The 13,824-nt window shown below is 39.3% G+C and overlaps 1 protein-coding gene across 6 annotated transcripts in view; it reads right to left on the minus strand.

Annotated features, from left to right (window-relative positions):
- The window catches only part of ZNF143 (zinc finger protein 143), a 54,416-nt gene that overhangs the window by 23,785 nt on the left and 16,807 nt on the right, over positions 1–13,824 (minus strand). For 3 of the 6 annotated variants that reach the window (XM_027115423.1, XM_027115421.1, XM_027115426.1), the window contains exons 4-11: positions 13,508–13,591; positions 12,911–12,994; positions 11,048–11,244; positions 10,389–10,463; positions 5,047–5,166; positions 3,416–3,491; positions 1,709–1,834; positions 107–286 (exon numbers count right to left, since the gene is read on the minus strand). In XM_027115423.1, the coding sequence (XP_026971224.1) occupies positions 107–286; positions 1,709–1,834; positions 3,416–3,491; positions 5,047–5,166; positions 10,389–10,463; positions 11,048–11,244; positions 12,911–12,994; positions 13,508–13,591 (942 nt within the window). The remainder of the gene's footprint in view (positions 1–106; positions 287–1,708; positions 1,835–3,415; positions 3,492–5,046; positions 5,167–10,388; positions 10,464–11,047; positions 11,245–12,910; positions 12,995–13,507; positions 13,592–13,824) is intronic. The other 3 variants (XM_027115424.1, XM_027115422.1, XM_027115425.1) reach the window with 2 other exon arrangements.

A 13,824-nucleotide genomic window follows, 5' to 3' on the forward strand; every position in this document is an offset into this window, starting at 1 on the left:
CTAGTGGCAGGAAGGAGGGAAGAGATTACTTGTAAATGGTTTATAGGAGAGGCAGGAATTCAATTGAGCCTTGAAAGACAGAAGACCAAGAACTAGAGACCGTTACCTGTGTGTATCCTCACATGGTTTTTATAATTGGTTGCACTGGCAAATGCCCTCCCACATCCTGGTTCTGTGCAGTAATAAGGTCTTTCTCCTGTGTGTGTCCTAATATGCACTTTTCTGATATTCGATGTTGTGAAAGACCGACCACAGCCTTCAAAGTGACATTTAAAGGGCCTTTCTCCTGAAAACACGAAGGGAAATACATTAAATGGTGCAAAAATACACAGAAAATTGAAATGTCTTATCCTTCAATTCTGCTTAGGATCATTCATGCTCAGACTCTAGCCTTTTTGTATTGAACTTCCCTTTGAGTTTTTTTCTCTTTTTTTCTGTCAACAGCATCATCTACTCCAAACTTAAATTTACATAGGAAAATCTGAATAGTATTCAAAACTCATCACTGATTACATGACTTTCCAAAATGGAATTACCCAGAAAGGCATATTAAAAAATGAGCTGAGAAAAGAAGACAAAGAAATACATATCATAAAGAAATACAAAAGAAAAATAGAGTCTGGAATAAGGATTAAGTTAGAACAACCCTAGAATCCCCTAAAAGCTTACCTCCTACTTTATTCTATAATACTTGAAGAAAAAGAATTTTTGGTCCTTTTAAAATCTAGTGTCTAACGCATAATATGAATCAAAAATCCTTGCTGAATATATTACTATTCTCAGGAGCTTGGAGACGCTTGCCTCTGATATAACAGATAAAACTAAGAGCACGAATGAAATAGAAGCAGGGACGTACAGCTTAGTTCCTGAACACTGTAAAGTAAAGCCGATTTGGGATCATATTTGAACTAAAAGTTAAACTTTAATGACTGGAAGAATCCTCCATGAAAATCTGCTAAACTATCTCAGAATACTTAGAAGTATTTGGGGACAAAGCGATAACACTATGTTTAAAACATCTGCAGTAAAATCTCAAACTAAAGGACCTTATGCTATACTACTTAGTCAACAGCTTATAATAGCATCTCTTATCAACAGTTTCTGAAACTCTTCCAGCTCTGATCCAAAGCAAATAATTACCTTTATATTACCAATCTGCAAATAATCAAGTACAAGGAGGGGAGGGGAGGGGAGGGAAGATAAGAACAAAGTACCCTTTAGGAAAAGCAGAGAAGGAATTTAAGGACAGGGGAGATGATCACAAGGAAGTAACAAGCCTTTCTTTCTGTGGGGCTGTGAGGGGTTCAGACACTTTTTTTAGAAGCAGCTTAATGCAGAAGAAGCAGTACTAAACTGAGAAGGAACTGGGTGCCTTAGGTCTGGTCTCTGTTGCGCTACTAAGTAGATGTATAATCCTAGGTAAGTAAGACTGTTGCTCAGATAATTCCTGAAAACTGAGAGGGTTGGTGGTCTAGGGCCATCGTTAATCTCTTGGAACATGAACCCCTTTGAGAATCTAACAGCGTTACAGGCCCTCATCCTGGAAAGAAGCATACATGCACGAATGGCAAATTGCATGGAGTTTTGGGAGTTTAAGAGAAGCCCTTGACGTTGACTCCCTGAAACGCTTCCAGAAACTACTTCCCCAAGTTCCTTCCTGCAGATTAAGAACTCCTTGCCTAGATATGACATTTCTTCACACCAGTACCTGTATGAGTTCTGATATGTTTTTGTAGATCTCCTGAAGTTTTGAAAGATTTAGTACAATTATCTTCTGAACACCGATATGGCTTTTCTCCTGTATGAGTTCTGACATGACTTTTTAATCCATAACCTTTAAGAAAAATTTAAAAGAAATGTAATTACACAAGACCGCTCTAAGCATGCCCATTGAGATTAAGTTATTGAAAAATATAGTAAACACCAAGGATATAATACTAGGCAAACACAACAGAATAACTATTAAAAAGGTACAAGAGTATGACAACTCAGGACTGTCCTGCTGAAAATTCAATAGTTCCATCTCTGTCTAGAAGAGATTGTGTGCTTCTTTTTTTAAAGTGCCCCAATCTTATTAGATGTTTACAACTCATACCCCAAAATCTTGAAGTAGAATCAAGACATGATACCCGGAGAAAACCATAATTCAAAAAGATACATGCACTGCAATGTTCACTGCAGCACTATTTACAATAGCCAGGATATGGAAGCAACCTAAACGTCCATCAACAGAGGAATGGATAAAGAAGATATGTACATATATACAATGGAATATTACTCAGCCATAAAAAAGAACAAAATAATGCCACCTGCAGGAACATGGATGGACCTAGAGATTGCCATACTGAGTGAAGTAAGTCAGACACAGAAAGACAAATATCATATGATATTGCTTATATGTGGAATCTAAAAAAAAGGGTACAAATGAACTTATTTACAAAACAGAAGTAGAGTCACGATGTAGAAAACAAACTTACGGTTACCAGGGGATAAGTGGGGGGTGGGAGAGATAAATTAGGAGACTCAGAATGACATATACACACTACTATATATAAAATAACTAATAAGAACCTGTTGCATACCATAGGGAACTCTACTCAATACTCTGTAATGGCCTATATGGGAAAAGAATCCAAAAAAAAAAAAAAAGGGGAGAGTGGATATATGAATATGTATAACTGATTCATTTGCTGTACACCTGAAACTATCACAACACTGTAAATCAACTATACTCCAATAAAATTTTTTTAAAAATAAATAAATGAATAAATGGATGAATACAGGAAAAAAACTTATAGAATGTTACAATTAATATTTGTACAGTAAACTGTATGTAAATTTTACCTCAAAAAAGAAATGTAAACAAATATTGATATGCATGCTGAACTGTTTATGGTGGTATACTCTAACATTTTTCATTTATATAAATGTTTGTAAATTTTCATAATAAAAAAGAAAAAATCCTGAGAAACAAAACCAAAAAGAATTGTGACATGGAATGAGGAATAGGGTGAAGTCAGGAGGCCTGGCAACGGTCCTGGCCCTCTTGGATGTGTACCTGGGAGGGACCTGTCCCACTGCTAAGCCCCTGTTTCCCATGGTTCCCCCTAAGGTCTGTCCTAATGTTAAACTCTGTGTCAGCTTTAATGCTCGACTTTTGTTTTTCCTGCTAAAAGAAAGCAGAGTGTGGAGTGAAATAACAAACACAGTAGGCAGAAACAGGTCTGAGGAGCAAAATGAGAACACAGAGAGAGAACAGAGCAAGCAGGACAAAACGCAGTAAGGGAGAGATTGGAAAACTAGTCACTGTGTGCCCACTAATTCAGACCAAGGCAAGGGGTCAGTTCCTGCCTCTGACCCGTCTCTGCTTGACCCCCAAGTGGAACCAAGAAACAAAGAAAATTCATGTTTTTACCTGTTGCAAATGCTTTCCCACAGCCTGCATGCTCACACTGATAAGGCCGGTCTCCTGTGTGTGATCGCTCATGCACCTGTTATTAAAACACGGGCATGAGTTTATTTCCTTGAGGCACTCCACAGGTGGATGGTCTACACAGAGACCTTTTTTATTTCCCCACTGCTGAATTATGTTGTTGCTTGTATGTTATTTTTGAAAAACAAAAGATAACTTCTTTTCTCAAAAACTACAGGTCAATAATTCTCAATATAGACCAAATGTTGTACGTTAAGAAGTACTCATTTTAAATAAGGAACAGGGGACTTCCCTGGTGGCACAGTGGTTAAGAATCTGCCTGCCAATGCAGGGGACACGGCTTCCATCCCTGGTCCGGGAAGATCCCACACGACACAAAGCAACTAAGCCCGTGCGCCACAACTACTGAGCCTGCACTCTAGAGCCCGTGAGCCACAACTACTGAAGCCTGCGTGCCACAACTGCTGAGCCCGCGTGCTGCAACTACCGAAGCCCACGTGCCTAGAGCCCATGCTCCATAACAAGAGAAGCCACCATAATGAGAAGCCCACTCGCCGCAACTAGAGAAAGCCCGTGTGCAGCAACGGAGACCCAACGCAGCCAAAAATAAAAATATATATATATATATAAATTAAAAAATAAGAGGTTCAAGTTTTTCTAGAGTGGTCAAAGGTGTTTGAATGGAACATGTACCTGGTGAGACGCAGGAGTACAAGGAGACGCTACACAACATAAGGCTAAGAGTGTGGAGGCTGCTGGCAGAGGGGCCTCAATCTGAGGCAAGGCTTCACTGCTGACTAGTGGTGTGGCCATGGCACTTGCCTTCTCTCAGCCTCAAAGTCCTCTCTGTAAAGTGGGGACATAATAGTACCTACGATAGAGGGCTGCTGTGACAAATGAATACTCATGACAATGGCCAACATTTACTGAACCTTTACCACATGCCAGGCCATTCTCTTCAGTACTTTACATGTACAGAATTAACTAACTTAATTCTCACAACCACTCATTGAGGGAGGTACTTTTATCATCCAATATTATAGATAAGGAAAATGAGGTACTTAAGAGGTCAAGTAACATGTAAACACTGATAAGTAGTGGAGATGGGCTCTAGGGATGTTATTCCAAATATGCTAAATGCACACTTCCTGACACATTGTGAGTTATTCAATAAATGTTAGCTATTATTTTTATGGGTCATGGTATGTTGTGTTTAGCTGCAATCAAAATACTTGGCCTATGTATTTGACAGACAGGACAAATTAACACCAACTTTCACTATATTTCAGCAAATCACTGTTAACGGAATGATTACACATATATCTCCCATGTAATTACATAAATTTCACATTTGAGAAAAGTGTATTCAAATATGTAGAGTACCCCTATCATGTGTCACGTAGTATGCTGGACCTGAGGGAGCCAGAGATGAAAAAAGCATAGTCCAAGCCCTCAAAGAGTTCAGTTTCTAAAATCTGCATAGGCTTTTGTGTGAGTATATTTGTATCTTGATAGGTGGGGGAGAACAATGGTGTCTGAATACTGCAAACACATTATATTGGCATTTAATGCCCTATTCTCATAACTAGACACAGCCTTCCCTTCATATATACCTTAAGATGATGAGCTGTTGTATATAATTTTCCACATCCGTCATAGCCACATCGAAAGGCCTTCTCTCCACTCTGCTGAGACTTAGCAGTTACTCTTGTTGCATGTCCTTGTAAGACAATCTAGATGAAACAAAAAGTATGATTTAAATTATTTATACAGAAATAAAGTAGATGAAATTACAATTTTCAGGATAAAAAAGATAAAACTGTAATGTGGTTTTCCAGACTCAGGTCATCATTTTATGAAGATTCTATCATGCTGAGCCAGTTAGTTAATTCTGTTCCATGGCTGAAGTCAGCAGCTCTGGAAGAAGTCAAAAGGAGATCCACAAGGGGGCACAGTCAGCGCTCACAGGTCGATTCCCACTCTAGAAAAGTCAAGCCAGGGAGCATCCATCGATGCATTATATGCAGGTGTTCCTTGACATACTCCAGGGAAGTGTGTGTGTGTGTGTGTGTGTGTGTGTGTGTGTGTGTGTGTGTGTGTGTGTGTGTGTGTGTGTGTGTGTGTGTGTGTGTGTGTGTGTGTGTATGTGTGTGTATGTATATATATGTATATATATTTATAATGTATATATATTTTAGGACATATGTTCTAAACAATGTAAAAATCATTTTCAATTTCAAAAGCAAAGGAAAAGAGGGGGTTAGGTCATTTGAGTCGCCTGTGGGAGACATTACAATCCATATGATCCTAGTCTATACTTACATAGTGTTAAGTAGAAGATCACTTCTCTGGAACTCAACACAAGACTTTAAACAACTGCACTGATGTTAGAGGTTTTTTAAAGATTATGACCTATTTTAGAAATTGAGGTACCATGAAAATTGAAGAATAACTTTCTACTCTGTGGGCATGTGGTGATGGTGCTGCCACATCCTATCTGTGCAGATTGTCATACTTGGCTCAAAAATGACTCTGGGACTTCCCTGGTGGCGCAGTGGTTAAAAATCCGCCTGCCAATGCAGGGGACACGGGTTCGAGCCCTGGTCCAGGAAGATCCCACATGCCGTGGAGCAACTAAGCCTGTGCACCACAACTACTGAGCCTGAGCTCTAGAGCCCTGAGCCACAACTACTGACCCATGCACCCAGAGCCCATGCTCCACAATAAGAGAAGCCACCACAATGAGAAGCACGTGCACTGCGACCAAGGGTAGCACCTGCTCACCACAAGTAGAGAAAGCCTGCGCAGCAACGAAGACCCAATGCAGCCAAAAATAAATAAATAAAAATAAATTGTTTTAAAAAACTGCCAAGCCAAAGGACTTTGATCTCCAATGTAAATAAAATTAGTTTTTAATGAAGTCAAAACTAATGGAAACCATGAAAAAGGACCTTGGATTCTAACAGAACATGTAAAGCATCAACAATGCTGCATGATGCTAACACATTTACAAATACATTCTCATGTGTTACCTAAAATATTAATCAAATGAAACTCTCATTTGGTTTTCATAACCCCACGAGATGGGTAAGGCAAAGATTATTGTTCTCATTTAGCTAATAAGTCTCAGATCCACAGAAATTAAGTAATTTGCCCACAGTCACACAGATACTACATAGCAGAATGGAAGCTCGACTGAGATGTTTTTATTACAAATTACATGTTACTTTAATAGCACGCTGTTCTGCTTAACTAAGGGTGGTGTAGCTGAAGGGCAATGACAACAGTCATAGCCTCCCTGAAACACACATATCCCATCATCCTTATGGTTCTTACAACTGAACACATGGGCAAACTTAAACAGAGTACTTCAGATGAGTGTTTTCAAATTCGGTACTACTGGGGCTTCCCTGGTGGCGCAGTGGTTGAGAGTCCACCTGCTGATGCAGGCGACACAGGTTTGTGCCCTGGTCCGGGAAGATCCCACATGCTGCGGAGCAGCTGGGCCCGTGAGCCATGGCCGCTGAGCCTGCGTGTCCGGAGCCTGTGCTCCGCAACGGGAGAGGCCACAACAGTGAGAGGCCCGCGTATCACCAAAAAAACAAAACAAAACAAAACAAATTCGGTACTGCTGACATTTTGAAAGAATAATTCTTTGTTGTAGTGGGGCTGTTCTATGCCTTGCAGGACATCTACCCAGAATACGTCCCCAATTGTGACAACCAAACTTGTCTTCAGACACTGCCAAATGTCCCCCAGGGGGCAAAACTGCCTTCCCACAAGCACATTAAGTTTTAGATACTCTAGGTCTTTCTTGTTCTATGAAATCTGGTTTCAAGTAAGAGATCAGCTCAGCAGCACAACTAGTATGCTTATGTTATAGATGAAAGAAAAAGCTCTAAACTGTAAGCATCACAATGAAAAAAAATCTAAAGCTTTGAAACAAGACTGTAAAAAAAAATCTATCGCATTAGGTATAGACCTCTTTACTTTAAAGTTCAGCCAGACACAGAGTTACAACTTCTTAAGCAACTCTGGCAGAAGTAGGATGAGTACTAAGAGACAAACCAAGACGTTACAGGTCCTGCTTATTTGCAGCGGTTCTTCTGGGATATTTTGACCTTTAAATACCACGTATTGGGTCCTCAACCTCAACTATGGTACTCAATTGTTTTGGAGGATAGAAGATTCAGAAACTTCTGGTCTAGCACTTAATGAAGAGAAATATGAGTCACAAATACAAGCCACATATATAATTTTTTTTTTGGGCCGTGGTGGGTCTTCGTTGCTGCGCACGGGCTTTCTCTAGCTGCGGCGAGCAGCGGCTACTCTTCGTTGCGGTGCGCAGCCTTCTCATCGAGGTGGTTTCTCTTGTTGTGGCTCGCGAGCTCTAGGCACGCAGGCTTTAGTAGTTGTGGTGCACGGGCTTAGCTGCTCCGCGGCATGTGGGATCTTCCCAGGGATGGAACCTGTGTCCCCTGCACCGGCAGGCAGATTGTTAACCACTGCACCACCAGGGAAGTCCCCACATATATAATTTAAAATGTTCTAGTAACTACATTTTAAAAGGAAAAAGAAACAGGTGAAATTAATTTTAGTAATTATTTTATTTTACCTAGTATGTCCAAAATATTATCATTTCAACATGTAATCAACAGGAGACATTATTAATGAGATATTTTACATTCTTTTTTTTTTTTTTTTGCTGTATGCGGGCCTCTCACTGTTGTGGCCTCTCCCATTGCGGAGCATAGGCTCCGGACGCGCAGGCTCAGCGGCCATGCCTCACGGGCGCAGCCGCTCCGCGGCATGTGGGATCTTCCCGTACCAGGGCACGAACCCGCGTCCCCTGCATCGGCAGGTGGACTCTCAACCACTGCGCCACCAGGGAAGCCCTACATTCTTATTTTCATTGTAAGTCTTTTAACTCTGGTATGTATTTTACACTCACGGCACATGCCAATTCTGGCTAGTCACATTTCAAGTGCTCAGTAGCGACAACATTTTGGACAGCATAGATGTAGTCTGTAAGGAGAGGTACAAAGGGAAAAGGCGAAAAAGCTACAGTCAGAACAAAAATCCTATTCAACTTTCTTCATTTTCTTTGTCTATTGGCACAAACACCAAATGGTTATATATCTGCAGATAAAGAGTAAGCGTGCTTTTTACGACATTCTGTTTCAGCAGTTCTGAATTCCTAGTATGTTTCTGGGTTCAGAAATTAATTATTGATCGTAATAGAATTTTATGCTAATAGTATAATGTTATACGGACCAATGGTAAATTCACTCATTTTTTGTAAGACCTATTCTAGTTTATTACAAGTGTAGTTACAACTGTCTTTCTTTAAAAATATTCTATTATTTGAAAACTTAATTGTTAGTCACTAATAAGAGACAGAAAGAACCCTATTGGGCCACTCCAAGGCACTGACCTACATCTCTTGTATATATTTACACTGTGTTTGCATTTTAGTAGAGTTTGACTTTGATAGATTTGACATACTGCAGTATAAAAAATATTAAAGTCTCATTTTATGAATTCAAAGACTTGAAAATTTTCCCAAGAATCATGTAGTTTCAAAGCTGGTGGGCTTAATGATTTACAAACTGTGTTTATATTACTGCTACTTCATGGCATCACTTCAGTGATAAATAGAAATACTGGCTATCCAGCAACGTTTAAAAGCATCAAATTTTTACCAGTGATTTCTTTTATTATTATTTTATTTATTTATTTATTTATCTTTTGCAGTACGCGGGCCTCTCACTTTGTGGCCTCTCCCGTTGTGGAGCACAGGCTCCGGACATGCAGGCTCAGTGGGCATGGCTTATGGGCCTAGGCGCTCCGCGGCATGTGGGATCTTCCCGGACCAGGGCACGAACCCGCGTCCCCTGCATCGGCAGGCGGACTCTCAACCACTGTGCCACCAGGGAAGCCCTCTTTTATTATTTATTATTATTATAAATATAAAATCTTCTTGATAACCCCCAACAGTACTACTCAATGGCATTAAGTAGTGATGCTAATGCTCAAGTTAAAAAGTGTTGCCTGAAGCAATAACTTTAGGAGTTAAATATGATAAAACACTTGGAAGACTGCAAAAAACTATGAGGGAGCAGTCAGCCAAATACTAGAGATAATTGCTGAGAAAAAAAGGAGCAGCATTAAAGCAGTAATAAACTACAGTGATTATATAAGCTCCAAGAACATCCACCCACACAAACACCAACCTCTCAAACAAACACAAAAACACATAATTCATAACAGAGTCTTGAAATTTGACTTGTAGATCTCCCAGAATGCATCTGTGACTACTCTGTACTTAACTACAAACCTTGGCGAGGCTCTGCAGCTCTAGGCTGTTATTTGGGTAAGGGATAGCCAAGGACTGGACCCAAGGTGAGCATCTGAATCAAGGGCAGCCAACCAGTGGCCATCTGCAGCCCAGGAAGGAGTCTGGCAGAAGCAGTAAAAACAGCTTTGCCCAGAAGGAACAATGACAATTAGCTAGACTGGACCTTCTCTCCAGAAGTTGAAAAGGAAAGTATGGAGGGAATCAGTTGTAAACAGAAGAAACAAAAACATATAAAAAACAAAGTAGCAAGGGTTAGTCAGTCACAGTAAGGGTGAAGGCCCAGAAAAAGAATCCACAAGCTGCCGAGGGTGGGGCAGACAGAAGACCGCCTGGTCTCCAAAACTGCTTTGGACTCCAGAACACAAGCTTCATCTGGATTTCTGTGATATTTCTATTTCTTTAGTGCCACTTTCATCCATATAATGAATTCTGAGACCTGAGGAGGTAATCTGAGAAAGCTGCTGCCTAATGCATACACTGTTTTTCTGAATTGGTAAGATATTCCTAGGGAGGTAGTGAGTTCTTGCTTTCGTCCCTAGAAGGGCTCAGAAATGCTAAGAGAAAGAGATTCTAATATAAAAAAGTAGCCTTACATACCTGCATTTTTTTCTCTTGCTCATTTTCTCCAATCATTCCTGAACCTGTTACGCTTTCACTTCCATCAATGGACACCTACAGGAATAAAATAAAGCTTAAAAAATTTTTCACATATTGATAACTGTTTAGGCTGGGAGATAAGTACATGGGTACATTATCATTTATTTCTGTGTGTGTTTGAAAATTTCCATTATAAAAATGGGGGAAAAACCTTTTAAATTATATAAATGATATAATTTCAATGCAGGGAAAAAAACACAGCCCTTTTGATATAAAACTTAATTGAGGGGAAAAAAAAAAAAAAACTTAATTGAGAGTTTCCTTCACCTTTCCAAACTCTAGTTTCTACTTTATAATTCATAAGCAGTTCCATCTATACCTCATTGCTTCTTTTATGTCACTCATACTTGAGTATATCTTTGTGTGAATTACCTGCCACCCATTTCTCTTCTATAAGCTTTTACTCCATTCCTTTTTTTGTCTTCAAATGTTCCTTTCTACCCTTCACTTCTTTTAAGATAAATGCTGATCTTCTCCTTGATGCTGTCTGATTTTGACTCTGAATTCCTAGTTTCTTATTGTTTTTTTGCTTTCTTTTCTTTTAGTGAAAGATAAAGAAGCTGTATCTGGGATGTTCTTCACATTGTAAAATGCTGTACCTTTGCTGCATACTGTTCCAAAGCACTGATGGTGTCGGGATCGATCGTGGCATCCCCAGTGTGTAGACCTGCCACTGTCCCATCAGCCTGAATTGCCAAGATGGTGTCAGACTGTGGGACTTGCACTGCATGGTGGATGTAAGCTGTGGTGCCGTCTTCCAGCTGAACTGCCTGTAATGCACTCTGGTCATAACTATCTGAGGGAGTAGAAGAGAATGGCATTAAATTAAAGGTAGTCTGATAAACAGTTACATATTTAAAGGAAGAAGGGAATGAACTTTTATCGAATATTTACTATGAGCAGGGCCCATGTGCTTTACGTATGTTATTTCATTCAATCCTCACAATGATTCTGTGAGGCAGGTATATTTACACCTTATTGTACGAATGGGAAACTGAGGCTTGAGGAAGTAAAGTCACTTTCCTTAGGACCCAGGAAATAAAAAAAACTAACAATTAACAGTCAAAAATCAGTATGCAGGGCTTCCCTGGTGGCGCAGTGGTTAAGAATCTGCCTGCAAATGCAGGGGACATGGGTTTGAGCCCTGGTCCGAGAAGATCCTACATGCCACAGAGCAACTAAGCCTGTGCGCCACAACTACTAAGCCTGCGCTCTAGAGCCCGTGAGCCACAACTACTGAGGCCCGTGTGCCACAACTACTGAAGCCTGCGCGCCTAGAGCCCGTGCTCCGCAACAAGAGAAGACACCGCAATGAGAAGCCCGTGCACTGCAACGAAGAGTACTCCCGCTCTCCAAAACTAGAGAAAGCCCACATGCAGCAACGAAGGCCCAATGCAGCAATCAATCAATCAATAAATTTATTTAAATAAAAAAGGAGTACTAAAAAAAAAAATCAGTATGCAGAGAAACCAGGATCTGAACTCATGTCAGTATGACTCCATGGTTTTTTCCCCCTTCTAAATAACCATACTAAGAAACATACAGCATTGTGAAATAATAAATCTAGCCAATTACAGTGAACCTGTGATCAACTCCCACTGCTAAGGAAAAAAAATTTTCAGAGTTTACTTTTCTCAACTTTAAATAAATTTATTTACAAATTCAAATATTCTATATTTTAAAAAATTTCTTCCTTTGGTTTCACAACTAAATATAGTCTTTTAAAACATTTACAGTCATTCTATAATAAAGTATTTTATAAAGTAATAACAATAGCTAATATTTATTGAGCATTTACTATGTGATAAATATTGTTCCAAGTGCTCTACATGTTTGTACATTTTGTCTTCACAACTACCCTATGATGTGGATACTTATCATAATCCTCATTTCAGATGATGAAATTGAAGCACAAAAAGGTTAAATAATTTGCTCGGGGGCACACAGCTAAAAGACAGCAGACCCAGATTTGAACCCAGATAGTCTGGCTACAGAGCTGTGCTCATTGCTCCTATGCATTCCACCTCAAACCCCTGGTCCTCCCTACACAAAGCTAATAAACATGAACATTTTGCCATATTTGCTTCAGATAGTTTCAAAATTTTTATTTAGTTTTAAAGACCAACACAAGGGGCAAAGGACCTTGCTAAAGACATTATATTTAAAAGGAAGAAAAAAATCAACAATTTAACTTTCAAGTGTTTAATTTCATATTTTAAAGGCAGCCTCTAGTTGAAGTCTTTCAGAGACCAGGGGTTTGCTATTTCAACCTGTTACTGGACAACTCAAATTATTAGAAAGTTTTCCCTTAGACTGTGCCAAAATCTACCATCTTATATTTGAGAGAACAAGCATAATCCTTCTTTTACATGACAACAGCATTTCTGCAACTAAAGGCAGGTCTTATTTTTCCCACACCCTACCTCCCCCTTATTTTATTCAAATGTTCAAAGCTAATTTACCTTTGGAGGTATGGTGAATAAATGCTGTAGTTCCATCTTCTAACTGCACTGCTTGCCCATCCTCTAAACGCAAACTGTCCCCTGCTCAAGAACAATGTTTACATTTAGATCCCATATTTTCCAAGCATATTCTGATAACTCAACAACAACAGAGTCAATAAACCATTAAACACATCATACAAACCTACACTTCCTTTATGGATCCTTCAACATTTAAATAATTTCAGCAAAGCTGCTCTGAATAAGTGTTTAAAGGTAAAAAGATATTAGAATACCTGTTTTAGGAATATTTACCAGGAGATAGGAGAATTGAAAGAAGGAAAAAAAAGAAAATGAGAAGGTGTGTAGGATTTATCTCAAATAATAGAAATATTCACTTAGAACTGTTGCCCATTTATCTCCAGAGTAAAGTCTAGTAATTTCTTTTCCATTAACTTCGAGAGAAAATCTCAATTAAGTTAAAATGGTCTTTAGATCCTCTCCCCTTTCAGAAGGAGACCTAGAGATCAGGACTAAGTTTAAGTAGTAAGAGGCAGTTGGAGGCAGCAAATACTGAAGTATGAGAATCAGAAGGGTAAGTAAATATCAAATACTTACTACTTTTAGGTATGGGTACATGTTGAACATAGGCAGCAGAACCATCCTCCAACTGAATGACCTGACCATCTATGAGTTTCCCATCTAGAACAAACAATTTAAGCCAATAAATTAGCACAAGCAAAAATTTTAAACTTTATACAATTTCAAAATGATATCAACTATAAAAACATACACTACTTAAGATCATGTTCATCTTGATTCTTCCCTCAATGTTCTGAGGCAATTCAATAACACATCCAGTGATCCTACAGAAAGCAGAAAATCCTCCCTCAGCCATCCTTTCTCCCCTCCGATTTTCAATTAGACAAGTTCAA

Source organism: Aethalodelphis obliquidens, unplaced genomic scaffold, assembly GCF_003676395.1.
Source record: "Aethalodelphis obliquidens isolate GAN/ISIS:26980383/991018 unplaced genomic scaffold, ASM367639v1 scaffold14, whole genome shotgun sequence".
Lineage (NCBI taxonomy): Eukaryota > Metazoa > Chordata > Mammalia > Artiodactyla > Delphinidae > Aethalodelphis > Aethalodelphis obliquidens.